The 23777-nt window shown below is 50.4% G+C and overlaps 1 protein-coding gene across 1 annotated transcript in view; it reads left to right on the top strand.

The window, feature by feature from the left end:
* The first annotated feature begins 14524 nt into the window (after positions 1-14524).
* The window catches only part of LOC144771939 (uncharacterized), an 83263-nt gene continuing 74010 nt past the window's right edge, over positions 14525-23777 (top strand). Inside the window, exon 1 of the mRNA XM_078656169.1 lies at positions 14525-14735. Within this exon, the coding sequence (XP_078512295.1) occupies positions 14561-14735 (175 nt within the window). The 5' untranslated portion in view covers positions 14525-14560. The remainder of the gene's footprint in view (positions 14736-23777) is intronic.

Here is a 23777-nt window from a genome sequence, read left to right as displayed (position 1 = left end):
AGGTGAAAGGAGCCGTGCGGCCCCCCTCCCCAAGCCTCTTTGGGCCCTGGAGACCCCATCCTCTCAGGCAGTACATATAAGTTTAAAGAGGAGGGGATACGCATGCCCCCCCTCTCTCAAGCCTCTTTAAGCCCTAGGGATTCCATCTCCCAGGGCTGTGCATACATACTAAAAGGGGAGGGGGGATGCATGGCCCCCTCTTCCGAACCTTGTAAGGCCCTGGGCCATTTGTTTTTTTAATTAAAGGGGAGAGGGGCGTGCAGCCTCCCTCCCTAAACCTTGTCACGCCCTGGGGACACCATCCTCCAGGGCCATTTCTACAAATAAAGGGGAGTGGTACTTGTATCCCCCTCACCGAGATGATAGCGGTCCTGAGGACCCCATCGGCTGGCCGTAAAAATACTCAAAAAAAGGAGATGGCCGAGCGGCCCACCTTCCCAAACCTCTTTAGGCTCTGAGGACCCCATACCCCAGGGCCATGTATTTTTTATAGTGTAGGGGGGCTGCGCGTCTCCCCTCCCCGAGCCATTATAGGCCCTGGGACCTCAGCCCTGGGGCCATACATATAGCTATGAAAAGGTGAGGGCCACGTGGCTCCCATCCCTGAGCCTCTATAGGCCCTGAGGACCCCATACCCTAGGGCTGTGTATTTTTTAAAGTAGAGGGGGGCTGAGCGGCCACCCTCCCCGAGCAGTTATCTTCTCTGGGAACCCCATCAGCAGGTACACTTATTTAATTAAATGGAAGGGGTCCCACATGGCCTCCCACCATGTGTCCTGTTAGGGCCTGTAGATCCCACCTCACAGGGCCACTTTTTTATTAAATAAAGGGGGGGGGCGAGTGTGGCCCCCCTCCCCGGTCAGATTTGGACCCCTGGGACCCCATCCCCCGGGGCCTGACTTGATTTTCTGGGGTGGGGGTCACACGGCCCCCCTCCCCAGTGCAATTTTGCCCCTCCACTGTTAAAGGTGGGTGCCTTGGTGCCACCCACCATACTCTCAGGAGCCGGCATTGCTCCCGACCGCAGCGAGCAGCTCCTGATGCTGCTCCCTCTCGGCAGGAGCAATATTTTGATCCCAGCGGTTGGGAGCATTTTTAAAGTTCCCACCTGCTGGGAGTGGATTCGGTGTTTGGTCCTGATTGCCAGTAAATTAAAAAATGCTGCCACTTATCAAGCGCAAACACAGGTTTCTCTGCCCGCACCGCTGCGGGCAGGGAAAATGATATGTCCCGGGGTTGGGCTCCCCAGGACATAGCTTGCGAGCAGGCCCGGGGGATGGGATCCCTGGGTCGTTAATGGCTCCCTCCTGTTTTTGTTAAATTTCAGCCTTGGGGTGGGGGCCCTGGGGCCTCTTGAGGTTCTGGGGTTCTCCCCATATAAAGAAATGTTGGCCCTGGGGTGGGCCCCCGGGCCTCTGTAGGGTCAGGAAGGGGGGTCACGCAGCTCACCTCTCCTTTATGAACACAGCCCTTGGGTGGGCTCCCCAGGGCATAAGGTTATTAAATGTGGCCTGGTCACCATTTTATTTTCTATCACGCGAGGGAACTGAGGGATCGTTGCATTATTTTTCCAATTTTTTTCTTCTGTTTGACTTACAAAGAAGTAAATGTTATATTTTACTATGATTAATGTTTTAATATTGGTGTTACGTAATATTCAGATCTAAAATGAATATTTCCCTGAATTTTAAAGTATATGATGTAAAAATGATATTAGTCTACTATAATTATTTTAATGTTGTAATATATTAAATGTGTAAATCAAAATGTAGAATGTAAACATTTTTTGAAATTATAGCACTACCAATTGTTTTTCTTGTTTTTTTAAACAAATAAAATCAGAATTGCACAAACATGTATAAAATATATATTAAAAATTGTTAACATTGAGGGGAGGAGCCTAGCCTGAGAGCGTAATGGCCGCCTTTTAGCTCGGCTCCGTCGGCCCTCCGGCCAATCTCGAATATCCTGCAAGATATCCTGTACTGCGACGATACTTCACTGCAGATCTTGGAATTTAACGCTCCACTCTTACTCACCGTCTGGTCCGGAAGCTCCTGCGTGCTGTGGGTCCGCAGCTGTGCCCTCGGAAGATTGAGGCATCCGGGCGCTCGAGACCGGGACCTCGCCTGTGGGACCCGACCGGCGGTGCTGAGATTGCCGGCCCCGGCCGCGAGAGTGAGCCACTGGTGGGAGCCGTTGTGTGTCTGCCCCGGTGATCCTGAACCGGCCCCGATTTATGGACCGAGCGGCTGGAGGGGGACGAGATGTGTTGGGGGCTCACTGTGTGAAGGGGTCCCTTCGCCCTTGTTCTGTCCGGCAGCCCTGGACCCCGTGCCTGGCTCTGCTCTTGGGGCCCGCCGCTGTTCGGAAGGGGCGCTCCCCCCATCGAGCGCCTACCCGCTCGGTGCCGGTGAGGCCGTTGTTGGGAACCTCCGGAGATCTGTAAAGTCCTACATTCTGGAACTGTTTGGGGGCCTGCGGTGGAGTGCGGGGCGGTGAAACTCACAAGATGGCTGCCGACAACGTGGGGGGTGCTCCGCTCCGCACCGAAGAACTTTGCTGGCCGGATTGCGCGGGGGCCTTGGCGTGTGCTCGAGCGCCCACGCTCGGAGATGTCCTAGACGCCTTGATGTCATTATACGCTGTCTTGGCCCCCGGTGCTTCTGCCGACCCTCTGCGGCCCGCCGCCATTTTGGGTCGCCGCTCCTTCATGCACCCCTATCGTCCTGATGCCTCCATTGCTTCGCCCCCTCCGGGTGCGCCGGAAGTTGCTGCCGCTGTTCTTCGGCCGCTTGATGGGCCGGTGGCTTTTGAATCTCCGTTTTTTCACCGCCCGGACTTCGAGGACTTGCACACGACGCGGAGATCTGCTCCATCCCGGACAACTGGGAACTGTGGTGGACTGCTGTTTGCTCCCGCTTCGATGGAATCAAACTTTTGCCCTGGAGGGGTACCTTTGCATTGTCGAACTGCGCAACTGGGCCCCGGCTTGCCTTTGCTTGCCCTGTCGTTGCTGCTACAACTGACTGGCTTTATTGACTTTTTGTATTCCATTGGTATGGTAGCTCTCCCCAATCTACATCACTGCCGTAATCCTGGTCAACATTGCGATTATTTTGTGCTGGGTGGTCCGCTCCATGTTATCCTTTATTGGGTTGGTTTCGTGGTCAGGAAGGGCTGGGGGTGAGTTGTACAACACTGATAGTCTGCTGGTATACTCGTCCTTTGCACTGATGCTTGTATTTTCGACATTGTGAAACGTTCAAATTCCCCCCCCCCCCCCCGCGGGTTATTGCTGTATGTGAAGGTGTAGTACTGATTTAATAGTTATTCAATTTATGGTCCGGGGAGGGTCGCGGCCGAGTGTGTTTGTTCGTACCCTTCGGCTCCTCCCTCACATCTTTATTGTATTTATTTCCTAATCCCTTTCCTTCTTCTTTTTGTCTCCTCATTCTACTTTCCTTTTTACTATATTTCGGGTTTCGGATTAGGGCGACAGGCACGCTGTTTGGAGGGTAGGCCGTAGCCTTCTGCAGGGGTGCGGGGTGGGATGGGTGGGCGGGGTCTTTCAGATGTTTTTCTTTCTTGGTTCTATGGCCCTTTTCTATCCCTTTATAGAGGTGCCGCTTCTGTCCTCGCTTCTCTGGTGTGGTGGGTTGGGGTCTGTTGCTCTGCCACTATTATTAGTTTCGGTGTTTCCGTTGCGACCGCCGCACCCTACTCTTCGCCAGCTCTCCACTTTCTTCTGTATTATTGGCCGCGGGACGCTTGGCCCGGGGTGGCGCCCATCTTGCACGATTGTGTTTCTCCTTTTATATTTCTTTTTCTTTGTTCCTCCTTTTTCTCCTCACCCTGTTCCTGTCCTTATTGGTTTCCTCCCCTCAGTCTCCCCCCTGTTTTTTCCCCTTTCCCTCCCCTCCCCTCTCCCCCCCCCCTTTTTCCCCAGGCTAGTATGGCGAGTAGGTTTAGACAGTGCAGTTTATCTGCTCCCCTTGCATTTGTTAGCGTAATATTGGGTGGGGGGGCATGAGATGTTGGTGGTACTTGTATGCTTCTCTAATATATTTTGCGCTTGTTCTGTACTACGACCGACTCGTGTCTTCACATCCTTCTCTCCCCCCCCCCTCTTTCCATTTTGGCGTGGGCATATTTCTGTCTATTGTTCTTCCCGTATTTTATGAGTCTGCCATGAGCCTTGTCCCCTTATTATAAAATGAACCTCACTGTTCCTGATGTTGGGCCGTTGATATCGCGTGTCCTTTCCTTAGTACTGATTTGAATATGTTTGCCTGCCTGCCAGCTGGCCTTGTATAGCTTACCTTGATTTTTGACATTTTTGACCTATGGCCGGCCGGACTGGTTGTGGGCCCACGCATGTATATCCTGTTGATGCAAATAAAGGTTTTAAAAAAAAATAAAAAAAAAATTGGTAACATTTATTATTGGAACTCTTGTCCAACACAGTTTGTTAAAAGTACTTAAATTCATAGTGAACTTATTTTCTATTCTTAGTTCAATACAAAAAGCAATTCAGAAAGATTGTTTTTGGATTAGGAGCCTTATGTTTTTTTAACTCCAATTGCACAAACATTGGGGATAATACATATTCTAGAGAGGGTCTGAATTACTATTCTAATTCCAATCCCACAAAAATATGGGAATGCGCGTATATTAAAGGGGTCAGATAAACTAATTGCACTCCAATCTCACAAATGTTTTGGAAAGTACTTATGTTGGATGGGGTTAGATTTATTATTTTAATGCCAATCCCGGAAACATTGGGGAAGATGCATATATTAGAGGGGTGCAGATTTACTATTCGAGCACCAATCCAACAAACATTGGGCAAAGTACATATATTAAAAGCTCTCAAATGTACTTTTCTAGCTCCAATCCCACAATCATTGGGGAAAGGGTTTTTATTATATGGGGATAGGCTTACTATCCTAACTCCATTCCCATAACAGTGGGAAAGTACATATGTTGGAAGAGGTCATATTTACTATTCTAACACCAATCCCACACAAACTAGTGAAAAAGCATACATTAGAGGGTGTTAGATTTACTATTATAGCTTCAATCCAGCAGCCATTGGTGAAATGAATTCACTAAAGGGGAACCAGATGTACTATTCTACCTTCATTCCCACAAACATGGAGGAAGGGGCATATTTTAGTGCCTGTCACCTTTTCTAACTCCAGTGCCATACACAATGGGGAAATAGAATGTATTAGAGGGGTTAAACATTGCTATTGTTTTTTTTATATATATTTCTTTTTATTAACACAAGGCATTTCAATAAGTGCTCGGTACAGAGAGAAACATTTCCACACATCATTACATCATAACAATAATACTTTGGAGGATACGAGAAGAAAGGAGGGGGGATCGTAATTCCTACACATGCGGGTCACAGGGATGTCAACATATCCGGCATTGAGTCAACTGGAGGTACACAAATCTCCCCCCTATATCGATTCCACAGTCCCCAAACAGTCATCCATTTGCGAGGTCGCCCCCTTGCCAAATAAACAGTTTTCTCCCGGAACATGCACCAGTCCATACTTTCTTTCCATTCCTCAAGTGTAGGTGATTTTTGGAACGCCCACTGCTGTGCTATATTTCGTTTTGCTATCATAGCCCCCAGAGGGACCCACCTAGTCTGCGCTGTGTTTAGGTCTGTAGGTTCCCAAATATTAAGGAGGCATCTCCTTGCCTCTGGTGACACCGTTACCCCTAGTACCTCCTGCATAACATCATGTATCGCCCTCCAACAATCCACCACATAATGACATTCCCAGAGGACATGGAGGAACGTGCCCATCTGCCCACAACCTCGCCTGCACAAACTGTCTTCAGATAGCCCCATCCGGACCAAGCTTGGGCCAGTGACATACACCCTATGTAGTGTTTTCAACTGGACTAGTCGCAATCGTGCCGGGATCGCAACCTCTCTTGGGGAGGACACAGCCGATTGCCAGTCCTCGTCATCTAGCTCAATACCGTCCCTCATCCATTTATCTCTCAACTCTAACAGGAGGTCCGCTCTATGATTGATGAACTTCCTATAAATGAGGGAAATAGTTTTCTCTGGCAAATGGCTGTCTAATATTCTATCTTCCAATGGTGAGGCCTAAGGCATATCCATCTCCACCGGCAACGCCATTCGCAGTGCATGTTTGACCTGCGCATAGCGGAAATATTCCGTCCCATTCAATTCAAACTCGGTTTTTAATTCGGCAAATGACTTAATCCTGTCCTTGACCCAGATATCACCAATCCTAGCTATCCCTATTAAATTCCACTTATCGAAACCTTTCGTGTTCCAGAGTTTACCCAGGCATTCCGAATCAAATAATGGAGTGGCCAGCGTGAGGCGGCCTTTCCATCCCAAAGAATTGGTGGCGTCATGCCATACCTTGACTGCCACACTGGTGGGCCCTGTCAAACTTTTCCTCGCCGTTTTGGCATACAAAGCTCTATTGTAATTACCACCTGGGAGTTGCCATCTATACATTGCGTATCCCGGGTCTGAACCAGGCCCATATGTACCCAGGTTTATTGCCGCCCATTGAGAAGCCCAGTAGTATCGCCTAGTATCCGGAAGGGCGGTACCACCGTCATACCATGGTAACGTCAATTTAGCCAAAGCGATACGTGGTCTACCCTCCCATAATAGTCTACTTTGCATCCCCTCCACCTCATGAAAATAACTGGCTGGAACTATATCTAATGTATTCTGAAGGGCGTAAAGGAAGCAAGGTAGGGACATCATCTTAAAGAGTGTTGCCCTTCCCAACAAGGAGAGAGGCAACTTCCTCCAGTTGTCTACGTCGGTCTTTAATCTAACCAATGGGGGAAGAAGGTTCCTCTCATAACGAAGTTTGGGATCCAGCGAAATAAAGATCCCAGATATTTAAACCTATCTGTGACAATTTGAATCGGGCAATTTCGCGGGGGAATCGGGGTATCGCCATTCAGAACATACAAATAGGATTTCCCCCAATTTATAGTGAGTGCCAAATTCCTACCGTAGGAGGCCAAAACATCATAGAGGACAATTAAGGACTTTCTGGGTGGTGTTAAATAGAGTAAAATGTCATCCGCATATAGAGAGATCCGGTCCTCTATCTCAGGGGACCATCGTATACCTCGAATGGAAGGCTCCGAGCGGATTCAGGCTGCCCAAGGCCCATGTGCCAGTGAGAACAAGAGGGGGGAGAGTGGACACCCCTGTCGGGTGCCTCTTCCCATACAAAATGCTGCTGAAACTCGATTATTAACTACCACTTGTGCAAGAGGCTCAGTATATAACAGTCTTACCCAACTAATAAATTCCCGTCCAAATCCAAACTTTGCCAAAACCGCCCATAAATAAGGCAATTCTATCGTGTCAAAGGCCATCGTCGCGTCCAGCGATGATATAATAGCTTGTTCTCCCAGGGTATGTGCCCTGGCTAAAACTCTGTGTAACCTACGAAGGTTCAACGCCGTATTTCTATGGGGGATAAAACCAGATTGATCAGCGTGTATCAAGCCGCTAATAACCTTGACAAGATAACTAGCCAATAACTTTGCAAGAATCTTGGGCTCTGCTTTTAATAAAGAAATAGGCCTATAAGAGGCACACTCGGTTTTCGGTTTCCCTTCCTTATGGATAACAACTATAGATGCCACTCACTGATCATAAGACAACATCCCTTTCTCTCGAGCCGCTACAAACATATCTTTAAGATAGGGCGCAATTCTATCGGGTCTTAGTTTATACAACTCAATCGGGAGTCCATCAGGACCTAGCGCCTTACCCGAATTCAAGGAGCGTACTGCCAGGGCCACTTTATCCGCAGTGAGAGCGCTGTCCATAAATTCGCAATCTTCCTTAGTCAGGCTCGGGAGTTGGATATCTCGCAATAGCATGTGGGAGTCCTCCTCAGGTTGCCCCGCTACCGATGTGTAGATTGTGCGAAAATAGTCTGCAAAATTGTCCACTATACCCTGGGGGTCTGTTTTTTTTGCGCCCTCCGCCGTCTCCAGTTCCGGAACTACCCGATCAGCCCTGTCTTTTTTGTCTAGCCAAGCAACACGTTTCCCAGCCTTATCTCCGACATCGTATAGCCGGCCCTGCTGCTCTCTACTTAGGGCTCTGGCACTGTCAGTGACTAACGCTTTATACTCAAGTTGCTTGAGATGCAGGACATGTAATTTGGCCCGGGTTACCTCTTGTTCCAAGTCCGACTCGATCCTAGCAATTTCAGATTCTATGTTCACCACTTCTGCAATACGATCCTTCTTTGCCCTTGCAATCAGTGACAAAGCCTGACCCCGTATGACCACCTTGAAAGCCTCCCACAGCGAAAGAGGAGACGGCACCGACCCCTCATTCTCCTGAAAATAATGCTCTAACGCCTTTAGCAAGTCCTTACGAATTTTAGGAGTACGTATATACCAGGGATTAATGGGAGCTATCCTGCCGCTCAAGTCCAAATTGAAGTCAAACCTGACCCAGAGTGGCGAATGATCTGATATGCCTCTGGCTAGGTGTGTAGCCTCGGTGATGCAATATGCCTGAGCCGCCGGCACCAAACAGTGATCTATACGTGAAAGACTACCATGTGCACCAGAGTGAAAGGTGAACTGTCGTTAGTCCGGATGAAGCAATCGCCAACTATCAATCAAACCCAATGCATCCATAAACTCGGGAAGCCATCTTTGCGCTCGCCCCGTATCCCTAGGGGGATATCTATCCATAGTACCTGAGACCACAGCATTAAAGTCACCTCCCAAAATCAAAAGACCCCTCGGGAAGTCCAGCAGGGTTTTCCCTAAATCTACAAACGTGGTCGTCTGCTTACCTGGGGGGACGTATACTGACATCATGGATAGGATATGCCCCTCCCAACGGCCCGATATTCCTACATATCTACCCCTGTCATCCTCAGTCACAGAGTCAATCACCATCGGAAGCGTTTTCCTAACCAGAATCCCCACTCCTCTGGACCCTGAAGTAAAACCCGCATGTGCAACCAATCGATACCCCTTTCTGTGCATAGCCCTACATGAGTTACCCACTAAATGCGTCTCCTGAAGCAGGACTACATCCGGGGCGTGACGTCCATGATACTGAAGAATCACACTACGCTTGATTTTGTCCCCTGACCCATTAACATTTCAGCTTAACACCTTCAGATCCCCACCCCCCATCATGAAACATGAAATGAGTCAGTTCTCTCTCCAGTTCCTGCACCATGAACCTGCTACAATTCTGAATGGCGCCTTGGAATGTAATACTCACAATAAACAAAACAAAAAGACAACACATAAGTCCACCCCAAACCAAACCCCACTCACCACCCCCCACCCTGCACCCCTGCTCACGGTGTTGATCCCCCCCAAACTTGCAGTGTGCCTGTTGCCCCATAACCTATCTACTTAACAATCAAAGAGAAACTTTGAGGAGAAGTACGGCCCTGTACAGGTCTTCCTAGTGTACAATGTCCGTCTGAGGGATCGGCTTCAGCTCCTCCGACGTGCTCTCGGTTTAGATGGATCTGTTCTGCGTAGTCCCTCGGGTCTCCACCTCGCTAGGGGCTGATCCTCGTCCGTGGCGCCTCTCGCAAAGGAAAACACAAAGAAGGAAGGGGGTCAGGGTAAGGTCCGGTACTCGTGATGTTGAGGGGAAAAGGAGTGAGGAAGTTCCCGAAGTGCAACACTCAATGCTCTCGTGCGGTGAGGGGTTTAGTGCTCAGGGGTAAGGGTACACCGGGATGGGGGGATCCCAATCACTCGGCAGAACTGCCCTTCCTCCCGACCCAACCCGCCACTCGCCTCCGTACCTGAGTTAGCCACACACCTCCACCGGGCGTGTGGCAGGGCGGCTTGTGGGGACGTTGGCCTCCTGGCGTTTCCTCCGGTGATGGTACGGCTTCCGCTCTCACTCGATTCTTCCTCCGGTCTTTTCCTCCTCTCTTCACCACGCTCTTCTTCCGACTCTACTCTCCAACTCTCGCCTCTCCCGGTGTACAAGCACACCTTCTCCCTTCCGGCTTCCGCATTTAACGCTGCCTCCTCCACTGGTAGCCCCGCCCACTCTTCTTCAGATCTCCAGTTAAAGGGCCATAGTCCTCCTGTTCCTCGGAGGGTCCGATATTGAAATCAACAGAGGGAAGTTCGTTTTGTAACAGGGAACAAACAGGGTGGGGATGGTAAGAGCTCCCGGGGGGAGTCCCGTTGTCCATGTCTGGTGTAGAGGGTCGTACCACCCCGGTACAGGCCCCCACTTACCCGCCCAACCCCAACAATACTATTAGCCCATCTGAGCAACCTAGACCATCAACTTAGTTACTGTACTCACCCACATACACCCCACCCCAACCCAATTCGACCACACCTGCGGCAATAACAGTTCTCATACTTTTTCTTGAGTGCCTTCTTCCTCATCTCCGCTCTGTCGCTGTCGCTCATCCCGGGGATAAACCGTGTCCAACCAGTCTGCCGCAACCTCGGGAATGTCAAAGAAAAAGGCCCTTCCCTCGTGTTCAACTCGCAACTTGGCAGGATACAACATGGCATACTTCAATCCCTTTTCCCGGAGTCTCCTCTTGATGCCTGTGAAAGTCTGCCGTTGTTTTTGTACTGCCTGCGTGAAGTCCGGGAAAAAACTGAGAGCTGAGTTTTCATAATGAAGAGGACCTCCATTTCTGGAAGCCTGCAGGATAGCATCTCTATCCCTAAAGTTAAGCACTCTCGCGATCATCGGTCGGGGGGGGGCCCAGGGCGCGGTCTCCCACCCAGAACTCTATGAGCCCTTTCCACTGTGAAAAAATTCCCCAGACCTCGGGGCTTCAAATGATTGAGGATGATATCTTCAACAAAGAGATCAGCAGACTGCCCCTCAGCCTTTTCAGGCACACCAATAATACGCACATTGTTTCTACTGGCCCTCCCTTTGTATTCGTCCAACTTGCGACCTGCGATATCACTGGCGGTTTTGAGATCACAAACCTCTTGCTGCAACAAGGCCACATCATCTGTGAGACTGGTCGTTTTGATGTCCAGGGATTTCACCTTTTCACTGGTTTTAGTGAGGTACGCACGGATTAAATTAACTTCTATTGTCACCGTGTCCAGTTTATGATCCAAGGACTCAATCTTTTTACCTAGGGATGTACGCACCCCCTCAATCGCCGCCATCACATCTTGCAGCGTAGGCTCCACCGCGGAGGTCAACGTCTCCGCACCGACATCCTGAGACTTCCCGGATCTGGATGGCGATCCCCTAGGCTGCGTATAGCGGTCCAGCTTGTTGGATTGGGTATATCTATTACCCCTGGGCGCCTTCATTTGTTGTTTTTCCGTCTCAGGTTTCGACGCCATTTTGTAAGCCATGAAAAGCAATCCAAGCCTCTGTATCTTTCCCACCACTCAGGACGAGATCTCGGGATTATTCTCAAAATATTCACACCTGCGTGGCCGATACAATAAGTCAACCCAGTCCTGGAGGATAGTATGCCCATCTCCAAACACAGTTCAATGCACAGTAAATCTAAGGACGGGCAGGCTCTCGCCGGCGCCAGCTCAGACTGCGATGGAGTTGATTCAAACCAGGCAGGTATCGGAAGTGCGGCAGAAAAATGCGCAACTCCACCAATTTTATTCGGGGTCTGACACTTGCTGAATCATTGCTTCCCACCGGGGCCCACTGCCACAATACAAACGAGCGCCACCCACGTCCAGGCGCCCAATGCTCCAGTCACTGTGTTGAATCTCCATGGGGCGAAGGGGCCAAGAATATTCTGCCCGGGGGACCGATACAGTAAAGCCACAAAAAAGAGGCAAGTGGTTATAGGGGCCAGCTGCTGCATGGACCAAAGCCAGGTCCCCTAGTCTCCAGCGCACCAAAAGGAGAGCCAGCCAAGTCCCCGGTGAGTCCTGTCTTCCCCGTTCTCCACCCGGGCAACCTTCACATACAGGAGAGGGGGGGGGCCTTCTCAGCCGGAGTGCGCTACGGCGCTGTGTCCCCAACGGCCCTGCACCCGCTCCTTTCACATTCCAGGGGTGAGCTGCTGTTGACGACAGTCCAGGGGGGGGGGGCGCACAGAACGAGGCCACAATCTCCTCCACCAAGGCGCACCACAGCGCTGGATCGTCCGTGGCCTCGCACCCGCTCTCCGTATACCTCAGGGGAGGGTCGCATGTAACAATAGTCTCGGGAGCCCAAGACTCACGCGGCCATCTTGGTCGCGATCGTAGCTCCTCCCTCAACATTGCTATTGTTACTCTAGTCCTACAAACATAGGGAAAGTGTCTCTCTTAGGGGGTTAGTTTTACTATTCTAACTCCAACCCTCAAAACATTGGGGGAAGTGCATAGATTAGAGGGGTTTGGGTTATTCTAACTTCAGTCCTCCAACAACCATTGAGGAAAATTAATATATTAGAGGTGGTCAGGTATACTATTCTAGTACCCATCCCACAAACCTTTGGGAAACTACATATATTAGCCCCTTCGCTGCGGGAGTAATTCCCCCGCTGTGCTGGGGGGGCGCGCACAGCGCCCGCATGCTCATGACGAGCTCAGCTCGTCATGAGGCACGTCGCTCCTGTGCTCATGACGAGCTGAGCTAGTCACAGGTGCACTGGCTCCCGTGGAACGCTCAGCACAGCAGGGGAATTCTCCCCGCACCTGAGCGTTCCGCAGCTCATGACGAGCTGACCTTGTCATGAGCACCGGAGCACCGTGCCTCTTGACGAGCTCAGCTCGTCATGAGCATGGAAAAGGTTAAAGGAGTTCAGATTTAATCTTCTAACTCAGATCACACTATAATTGGAGAAAGTGCATATCTTAGGTTATGTCACATTTATTATTCTATCTTCTTTTCTGCAAAGATTGGGGAAAGAACGTATATCAGACTGGGTCAGATTTGTAATTCCAACTGCAATCCCACAAACATTGGGGAATAGGTTTAAGCAGAGGGAGTTACATTTATTATTTTAATGCCAATCAGAAAAAATATTGTGGACCCTGTTCACAATAAAGTGCAATTAAACTCTAAACACAGAGTAGCTATACCTACAAATTAATATATGGCACATGCCCTGCTATTGCACCTCGTCCTACCTGGGTGGCCTGCAGTACCCTCTACTAGAGGGCTCTCCAACCATCACCCGCACTCTCAACCAGCTACTCACTGCTCCTGCTTTGCCTACACTGGTTACCCACAAGTGGGGGTTGTTGTATCTCATTTATTTTCCCCTGCTTCCTGATTACTTTACAACAGGGGTCTGACAGAACTGGGCTAGGACCTTAGTGCTTATGGTTTTTTGCCCCATTGATATTCCTCAAGCTGCATGCTATGTTAAAAAGCCTGCTCTCTCGATATACCTCTAAAACCCTAACCTTGTCTTAAAACTTTTGATTGTTCCCACTCCTTTCTTTGAATTACCTTCTCCTTACCTTCCATCCTTTGCAATCCTCCAAGTTATGGAATTCCCTACCCTCTTTAATCTCCAATGCGTACTCCTACCTGTTTTTTTCAAAAACATCTGAAAACCTGGATGTTTTCGTCCTAGGTTGTTGCTTGTGTGCTTCCATCCTGTCTCCTCTTTGTCTGCTTTAGCGCTTTGACACCCTCGGGTATAAGTGTGCCATATAAGTGATATCCTATCCTATCCTCCTCTGTCTGAGTATAGCCAACTCTAAACTGCATGCCTGTCAGCTTTAATCTATTTTATTGTGTTTCTGCAAATTACCGACAACCCGTTTCATCGCTCAGAACCCATGCCTCTGCAACTTTCTTATATTACCCAATCTTCTCTTCTCTAGCCTATCTTTTATTCAACCGTGTGAATGAACTCACAGACCCCCATCCCCTAATGGTGACAATTAACTTCTATGGGGAGAGGGCGGGTGTATCGCAGGGGGACCACCAACCCCTTAGGGGACCTCTAACTCTTCCAGGGGCCCCATTCAGCCCAGGGCCAATGAATATCTCTGAGATGTGGGAGACTATAGGGCTCCCCATCACATTCTGCAGGGATGTGGAGCTGGAGAGATTGTACAATATGCCACTGTCCCTATCATTTTAATCCATTTTAAATAAACTGGAGTAAATGCATGGAATGGTTTTCTTGAAAGCACAAAATGAATCCTAATGACCACTGTATTAAACACTCATCTTGGGTTCTGGTGCTGTGTAATATCTGGTATCCCCATAGTATCCTGTATCCCCGCTCTTCGGCAGTAAGGCACAACACCGGCGTAGTGTAACTCGTTGAGAAACGGTTCAACAGTACTTCTCGGGTAATAAGCGCTTTAAGGATGCAATTACAATAAAATACCTAGTCTAAATGTCATATATGCCACATGAAACAAACGTATACGGCACATGGCGCAAACGTGGAGCATCATCGGTATGATGTACTAGGCGTGAAACGTGCCTGAGAACGTTGCAACCCCTGCCTCTCTCCACCGCGGGTGTGCAGTGCACGCCTTCTACATAATACTATATGAGAAGATGATGATAACGTGAGCCGCCCCTGAAGGCGCGCTCTCCTGTGCCATGCTGCAGTTTCATCGCGCTATTTCCGAATCACACTGTCTACATTACCCCTCCGGAACCTGGGTGTGGACCCCGCTTCTGCCGCTCATCCCTCCGGTGTGGTATGAAGGGATGGCCGCGGTGAGCCGGAGCGAGCCCCTCAGCCAGCCCTGCCTGTACCATTCGGGGTTCAAAGGTACGGCGGGATTTGTAACGTGCATAGCAACCTATTTCTTATGTTGCGTTGGCCACATATTCTCTTGTTTTACTGACTTGATAGTGCAGGTTTTGTAAATGTCTATACCACCATTTTCAAAAGCATCCGCCCATAAATAAGCCTTATCCATTATTTAGCATCTGGCAGACTGATGTTTATGGTCATCAAATAGAGCTTACACGACACGGGGCAAGTAAACCATGAGAAGGATATTTGTTGTGTTTTAAAACATCTATCTATCTATCTGTCTGTCTGTCTATCTTTTTTATTATATAAAACTAAGTTTTGCCAATTTTATTATACTCAGTTTTTAACATTGCATTGGAGTGATTACATGTTTTTGTTTTTTTTTTAATTTGAAAAGGCTTTTATTGGCATCAGCAAGAATAAAAGAAACATACAAAAATATATATATAGGTGGAGTATACATTAGCGGTTTTTATATCTACAGTCCATTTGTGGATGCGCGCTCTTTTCGTTTGTTTTCCCCCAGTTGCGAGGAGGGAAAGAAAAGAAACAAGCATTTACAATGCAATGGTTTTGCCTTTGTTAAAGTTAGAGCTATTGGCATTGCTCTTGACATTTTTTTTATTTATGTTTTTTTCTAACATAAATAAATGGCATTGTCATTTACAATGCCAATAGCTTAATCTCTCGCAAATGCCACACACAAACACCCACAGAGAGCCCCCACACACACAGAGCCCCCCCACACAGAGCCCCCCCACACAGACACAGAGCCTCACACACAGCCACACAGAGCCCCCCTCACACAGAGCCCCCCCACACACCCACACAGAGCCCCCCCCACACACTGCAAGCCCTCCCCACACACTGCGAGCCCCCCCCACACACTGAAAGACCCCCACACACACTGGGGATCAACATGAAAATAGGGCAATGACTGAGTTAGACCAAGAAGCAGGGGTAAGTGTATTCTGCACTCCTCAATACGTTGAATAATAGTGGGGATCACCAATCTATTGTCTTTGAATAAGTCAATAGGGACCCCATTTAGGCCCAGCACTTTGTTACCTCCCTTTAGGGTAATTTTGTGCAGTGCCACAGTGTAATCTGGGCACAGGATCTCTGGGGTTCGGTGTGCACCGCCCTGATAGATTTCTCTGCAGTGTCCGGAGTGATCTGTGTGCAGAAGTGCCCGAGCGTGATCTGTGTAGTGTCCGGTGTAACCTGTCTGCAGTGCCAGAGTGTGATTTGTGCACAGCATCCTGGCGGGTCTGTCTGCAGCGTCCGGTGTGACGTGTCCGATGTCAGAGGTGGGTCTGTGTGCAGTGTAAGAAAAACTGAGCGAGGTGTCCGGGTGCTTCTGTGTGTATCATCCGGTGAGGTACGTGTGCAGTGCCACAGTGTAATCTGGGCACAGGATCTCTGGGGGTCGGTGTGCACCGCCCCGATAGATTTCTGTGCAGTGTCCGGTGTGGTCTGTGTGCAGTGTGATCTGTGTGCAGTCTCCGATGTAATCTCTGTGTGTATTGCCAGTGTGATCTGTGAAAGCGGTCTGGGTGGGTCTGTGTGTAGTGTCTGGTGAGATGTATCTGCAGTGTTCTGGTAGTTCTGTGTGCAGTGTCGGAATGTAATCTGTGCACAGGGCCATTATGGGGGTGGGGAGTGGGGGTGGTGCAGTGCCCGGGCTGTCTGTGTGCAGTGCTCTGGTGGGTCTGTGCGCAGTGCTCTGGTGGGTCTGTAGTCAGTGCCCTGGCGGATCTGTGTGCAGTGCTCTGGTGGGTCTGTGTGCAGTGCCCTGGTGTGTCTGTGTGCAGTGCCCTGGTGTGTCTGCGTGCAGTGCTCTGGTGAGTCTGTGTGCAGTGCCCTGGTTGGGGGTCTGTGTGCAGTGTCCTGGTGTGTCTGTGTGCAGTGCTCTGGTTGGTCAGTGTGCAGTGCCCGGTCGGTCGGTGTGCAGTGCCCTGATGGATCTGTGTGCAGTGCCCTGATGGATCTGTGTGCAGTGCTCTGGTGGGTCTGTGTGCAGTGCCCTGGTGGATCTGTGTGCAGTGCCCTGGTGGGTCTGTATGCAGTGCTCTGGTGGGTCTGTGTGCAGTGCCCTGGTGGATCTGTGTGCAGTGCCCTGGTGGGTCTGTGTGCAGTGCTCTGGTGGGTCTGTGTGCAGTGCCCTGGTGTGTCTGTGTGCAGTGCCCTGGTGTGTCTGCGTGCAGTGCTCTGGTGAGTCTGTGTGCAGTGCCCTTGTTGGGGGTCTGTGTGCAGTGTCCTGGTGTGTCTGTGTGCAGTGCTCTGGTTGGTCTGTGTGCAGTGCCCGGTCGGTCGGTGTGCAGTGCCCTGATGGATCTGTGTGCAGTGCCCTGGTGAGTCTGTGTGCAGTGCCCTGGTGTGTCTGCGTGCAGTGCTCTGGTGAGTCTGTGTGCAGTGCCCTGGTTGGGGGTCTGTGTGCAGTGTCCTGGTGTGTCTGTGTGCAGTGCCCTGGTGTGTCTGCGTGCAGTGCCCTGGTGTGTCTGCGTGCAGTGCTCTGGTGGGTCTGTGCAGTGCTCTGGTGGGTCTGTGCAGTGCTCTGGTGGGTCTGTGTGCAGTGCTCTGGCGGGTCTGTGTGCAGTGCCCTGGCGGGTCTGTGTGCAGTGACGTGGACTCTGCACTGCTCGGGTGGCTCTGCAGTGTCCCTAGCCGGCACACCGTCATCTTTGGGTGTAACATTCAGGGTCATCCAGGGATGAGGGCTCTCCTGTCAGAGGGGCAGATCCGCTGTGCAGGGGGGGGGGCTCTCGCTGTCAGAGGGACAGATGTCCAGCTGTGCAGGGGGGGCTCTCGCTGTCAGAGGGACAGATGTCCAGCTGTGCAGGGGGGGGTGCTCTCGCTGTCAGAGGGGCAGATATCCAGCTGTGCAGGGGGGGCTCTCGCTGTCAGAGGGGCAGATGTCCAGCTGTGCGGGGAGGCTCTCCTGTCAGAGGGGCAGATGTCTAGCTGTGCAGGGGAGGGGGAGATCGGTTTCAGAAAAACAATACAAGGATGAGCAGGGGGTGTCCCCTGACGGCATGGACCTCCAACACCAAGGCTGAGCTACCACCCTCTGCACTTACACTCTCTCCCTGCAAAGAGGGGGGGGGGCTCGTCGTGTGGCACAGAGCGCAACATAAAGAGATGCCATTTTACACACCCTGCACTTACACCCTCTCCCTGCAAGGTGAGGCAGGTGTCATCATACGGAGGGGAGGAGGGGAGGGGGGGGGGCATCCCGGGGCACAGAGGGCAACATGAAGAGGTGCCATTTTACACACCCTGCATTTACACCCTCTCCCTGCAAGGTGAGGCAGGTGTCATCATACGGAGGGGAGGAGGGGAGGGGGGGGGCATCCCGGGGCACAGAGGGCAACATGAAGAGGTACCATTTTACACACCCTGCATTTTTACCCTCTCCCTCCAAGGGGGGGGGGCTGTTTTGGGGCACAGGAGCAACATGAAGAGATGTAGTTTTACACACTCTAATATAGAGGCAGACTCCCATATTAGAGAAAGGAGAGGTGGGGGGGGGCGGATGAGGGTGCAATGCCATTTTACACCCCTGATTTTCATAACTACCTACTTCTCCTCAAAATGTTTCCCAGACTTAATGACCAACCCGGGCCAAAAGCACATCCATCAATGGAAACTTTTGGGGCACCTGAGAGGCCCCGTGTGATTTCCATTTTTTAAAAAAAACAATGACGATCAGCCCGCAGCCAATCAGTGGCTATCTATCCGGACACACGCCGGCTAGATTAGCACGCGGGCTAATGACGCTGCTTAAAGGCACAATGGTCATCTGTTTAGAAACAGGGGTGATACAAGCTCTCCTGCCCCAGTCATCTGCACGTGCGCGCGCACACATCCAGAAATGCACGCGCACGGAAGCCACAAACAGAAGCACACAGATCCTCACACACAGACAAGCACACATAGAAACGCACACATTCGGAATCAAGCACACCTAATAACACAAATTGTATTCATGTGGCGCTTACAAACCGTTGAGGATGCGTTGAAACACACACACACACACACACACGGAATCGGGCACACTAAAACATACACATAGAATCACTCACGGAAACACACACCCACATAATCACAATCACGCACATACACAGATGCACACATACAGAGAATCACACACAGAAGTACCTATACACACTCACAGAAACACAGGCACACATAGAAGTACACACACCTACGCGCACACAGACAAAAACACACATTGTAAATTGTAATACACAAGCTTGTACACACAGAAACACACACACGAAACCACAAACACTGAAACACAAAAACTGCACCCACAAAAAAAACAAAATCACGACTACGCACATACAGATAATCACACAGACAGAAACACACACAGAAGCACACATACAGAGAAAGTATCACACACACAGGCGTATATATGCTCAGACAAGCACGCATAAAAACCCTAGCACAGAAAGAAGCACACGCGGAAACACAAAACAAAGACAATAAAACACACTCTGTACCACACTTGCTCGCACACACAGAAAACGCACAGGTAAAAATGTACCACTCCACAAGGTGTGTGCGACTTTATGTTTTAAAGAGTATTTACTTACATATTGCGTGCAAGTACATTCTGTGCAGCTGGCAGGAGTGCACGGAAGGATGGGTAAAGCTCTGCGAAGCAGCCGTGAGTGCGTTGTATTTTACGCATCCCTTTTATCGAGGACGTAAATGTGCTGCTGATTTACATACATTACCACCTAAAAAAAATCTCATCTCCTTACAAATACTAATGTCGGAGCACGCAAAACTACAAATGTTTTTAAAACCCTACCCCAAACTCAGATCCTTCTCGAGTGCTGTGGCCACGAGTTTTTGCAGAATTTCAGAAATGCTCAACTAAAAAAACACCTTTAGACATTTTTACTTTACCGTACGCCACATTATCGATTGTGTGTTTGTTCGGAGACATCTACGTTTCCTTTGCCCCTGCCGTGCTTTCTCACGAACTCGGACGTTTATTTATTGCACTTTCCGCTGAAATCAACAACCTGCATTTTTTTATGGCGGCGGCTGGACGAGAGCTCCCGCTCCTCGGGACTCTCCGGGGCCGCGGAGGGACGTTCTCTTTCCCCGGGGCTCCTCCTGTGCAAGCAGATCGACTCACCTGCACCTTGCGACGGCGGCACTTCTCCGGTCTCCCTTTTCGGCATGGGAGACCGGCAACATCGACGGCGGCAATCTCGCTGGCACTTCTCCGGTCTCCCTCTTTGGCATGGGAGACCGGCAACGTCCTCCGCATCTCCCGGGGCTCCCTCCAGGCCACGGGAGCCCCGCGGGCGCCGCCATACTTCTTGCCATCTTCCTTCTTCCCCCGGGCTGCGGGGGGCGGGCACTTCCGGCCGGCCGCGCTAGGATTGGCCGGCCGGCCGGTCACTTCCGGGTCGCCGCGGGCAGCGCGGCGGCCCGTCTCTAGCTCAGGCAGGCGGGCGGCGAAGTTTCCCGAGGAGTGGGCTCCCTCGTGGACCAGCAGTGACGTCCACGCAGCTTCACCAATCAGGAGCAGGATAGTCACTGGTGCCGGCAATGCCGGACCAGATTCGGGGGCGTTCCCGGCTTTCGGCTGACGTCGCGTGACGTCGGCAAAAGCCAAAGAATCTCGGGAACGCCTCCGAATCTGGTCCGGCATTGACGGACAGGCCCCTCGTCCAATGGTTAGGCTCCATTTATGGAGCCAGCCAATCAATGACGAGGGCCGACTCAAACCCCACTACAGTTCTCATCAGGTTTTCGCCTGCGCGAAAAAGCTGCGCAGAGCGCAGCTTTCGCCAGGCAAAACCTAAAAAAGGAGAGAAGGGAAGAAAAAGGGGGGGGGCTTGTTGTTGTCCTTTACTGGGTCTTCCTCAGGTGCTCGTCGAGTGGGCCCCACATGTGTACTTTGGCGTTGTGTTCTTTCGAGAAGTTGCCTGTGATGGTGTCTGTTCCTCTCAGGAAGGTGACCCAATTAATCCATGTTTTAAAGTTTGCTTTGGCTGTGTTCTTCCAGTTTGTCAGGATTATTTTTAGGGCCGCTGTGAGGAGCAGGTCTAGTAGTTCTCTCTCTTCTCTACTTTTTAAGTTCGCGGTTAGGTGTTCTGTCGCCAGGCTTGCGAAGCTGATTGTGAGGTCAGCATTGAGCATGTCGTTTATGAAGGTGTTGATCTGTGTCCAGAACCTCCTGACTTTCGCACAGGTGAAGATGAGGTGTTCGAGGGTGCCTTCTTCTTTCTGGCAGTTCCAGCAATTGCCCGATTCTGCGATGCCGACCTTGTGGAGCTTGGACGGTGTCCAGTAGGCCCTGTGGAGGAGCCAAAACTTTGTTTGCGCTAGTTGTGGGGTGACTTTGTTTGTTGTCGCTGAGCTCCACATTTTTGCCCGATCTCTTTCATTCAGTTGCCTGCCCAGGAGCGTTTCCCATGCGTTGGTTACTTTCTTGTTCTGCGCCAGTGTGGAGGGGCTCAGGAGCTTGTAGATTTTTGCAGTTTGGTGACCTGCTGAGTTGAGGATTTGCAGGTACTTGATGATGCTTGGTTCCCCTTTATGTAAGTTCGCTTTCGTTATGGCTGCCTTGATCTTGAGGAAGTTGTAGAGCTCTTGGTTCGGGAGGTCGTGTAGCTGCTGTAGGTTTTGGAACGTCAGCGGTCCTCGCTTGGTTTCCGTCTGGTTGGGGAGGCTGATACCTTTCTCGATCCATATGTCGTTGTGCATTGTCGCTCCATGATAAGTTACTTTTGTGTTGAACCAGATAGACTCCCATGCTGTGCCTCTCAGCTTCTGCGCCATGCGTCTGTCTATTTTCATCAGCGCCTCCCTCGTGTGTTTCAGTATGGCGTTAGTCTTTTGGGGGTGTCTGTTTGCTGTTAGAAGGGCTATTGGCTTGAGCCCTCCCAGGATGTCTTTCTCAACCTCTAGCCAGACTGGTTTGTATGTTTGTGTATCGTCTATCCAGGCAATACCCTGTCTCGCCAGGCATGCCGTTTGGTATGTTTTGAAGTTTGCCAGATTGAGGCCTCCAAGGTCCTTTGTCAGTCTTAGTTTTTGTAGGCTTATCCTGGGTTTTTTGTTTTTCCATAGGAAGACGTTTATGAGTTGGTCTAGTTTTTTGTGGAAGGCTTCTGTCATTGGGAGTGGTAGCATTGTTAGCGTGTAGTTTATCGCTGGAGTTATCATCATTTTGATGGTTTCTATTCTTCCCCACCAGCTTATGTATTTTGGCGACCATAGTTCTAGCCTTTCTTTTATTTTTTTCAGTGTGAGGTCCTCGTTGTGCTGGAGCGTTGATGTGAGGTCCCTTCCAAAGTGCAGTCCTAGGTATTTTAGTGGTTTCGTCTGCCATGCCAGTCCGGAATCGCCTAGGACCTCTCTTGTGGTGTGGACATTCATTGGCTTGCACTCCGATTTATCTTTGTTGAGTTTGTAGCCTGAGGCTCCCGCGTACTCTCCTATTGTGACCATGAGCGCTTTTATTGACGGAGAGGGGTTTGCTGTTGTAAACGGTGGACAGCATCCAGATGGAACTAATAGCAACTAGAGCAGAGCAAAGCAAAGCCAACGGCAGAATAGACGAGGCAGAGAAAAGGATAAGCCAGCTGGAGGACAATGCCAACATAACACACAAAGACCTGGGGTTGGTGATAAAGAGAACCACGGCACTACAAAAGGCCATGGCGGAGCAGGAGGACAGAAGCCGCAAAGGCAACATAAGACTCTTGGGAGTACCCGAGGAGGAGGAAGAGACACCGGGGGCATGCGCCCTAATGCTGGAAACTCTAATACCCAAGCTCACCGGACTCAGTTTCGAAAAACCGCTCGAGATCACCAAAGCTTATCGCATACCGGCCAGAAAGCAAGCGAATAGTAATGCCCCCAGGCCTATAATATGCAAACCGTTAAGAGACAATCACACCGACGCCATCTTCTCCGTAGCCAGAAAGGGCCGCCCGATGCTGGTAAACGGAAGCAAAGTAACAATCACCCGAGTGATTACATGTTTTAACGGCGGCGCATATGTGTATTACGCGCTCTGTATGTAAACAGACAAATTTAGTATTTTGGTATAACGCTCACAAGGAAGATGGGAACTGTTGATAGTGGAACAATTCTAACTCTGCGCACAGCTCTAAGCTTTTAAATCTTAAGAAGAGGGACGGTTCTCGAATTAAAATGTTCTCATTTGTTAAAGTTTGAAAAGTGTAGTAATGAGGGGCCCCCGCCATTTATATGGAAAAAGACACGGTGCTAAAGAGGGGGGGCCGGGGAGGGGGGTATTAACCGCTTGGAAATTAGCTTTTACTTTAGCTGTTTCATATCGTAAAATTCTCACGTCTACAAACTCGCTGGTGCCTTGTACACAGATTTCTTTTTGCATCTTGAAAAGCTTTAAAAGAGAAACCACATGAAAGCGGCAGAGAGTGTAAAAGGGGGGTGGGGGTGGGGGTCCTGCCCCCCCCCGGGGTTTAATGTGTGAGAGAGAGGGAGCTAGAGGGAGTAAGAAGACAGAGAGAGAGAGAGTTAGAGTGAGAAAGACAGAGAGAGAGGGAGCTAGAGTGAGAAAGACAGAGAGAGAGGGAGCTAGAGGGAGTAAGACAGAGAGAGGGAGACTGAGGTAGCTAGAGGAAGTAAGACAGAGAGAGAGAGAGGGAGCTAGACAGAGAGAGGGAGCTAGAGGGAGTACGATAGAGAGAGAGGGAGCGGGAGGGAGCAAGACAGAGAGAGAGGGAGCCAGAGGGAGTAAGACAGAGAGAGAGGGAGACAGAGGGAGCTAGAGGCAGTAAGACAGAGAGAGAGGGAGCTAGACAGAGACAGAGGGAGCTAGAGGGAGTAAGACAGAGAGAGAGGGAGCTCGAGGGAGCTAGACAGAGAGAGGGAGCTAGAGGGAGTAAGACAGAGAGAGAGGGAGCTAGAGGGAGCTAGACAGAGAGAGGGAGCTAGAGGGAGTAAGACAGAGAGAGAGGGAGTCAGAGGGAGCTAGAGGGAGCAAGACAGAGAGAGAGGGAGCAAGACAGAGAGAGCGAGCTAGAGGGATAA

Source organism: Lissotriton helveticus, chromosome 8 (assembly GCF_964261635.1).
Source record: "Lissotriton helveticus chromosome 8, aLisHel1.1, whole genome shotgun sequence".
Taxonomy (NCBI): Eukaryota; Metazoa; Chordata; class Amphibia; order Caudata; family Salamandridae; genus Lissotriton; species Lissotriton helveticus.
The sequence above is the reverse complement of the archived record's forward strand: the minus strand, read 5'-3'. Positions and strand labels throughout refer to the sequence as shown.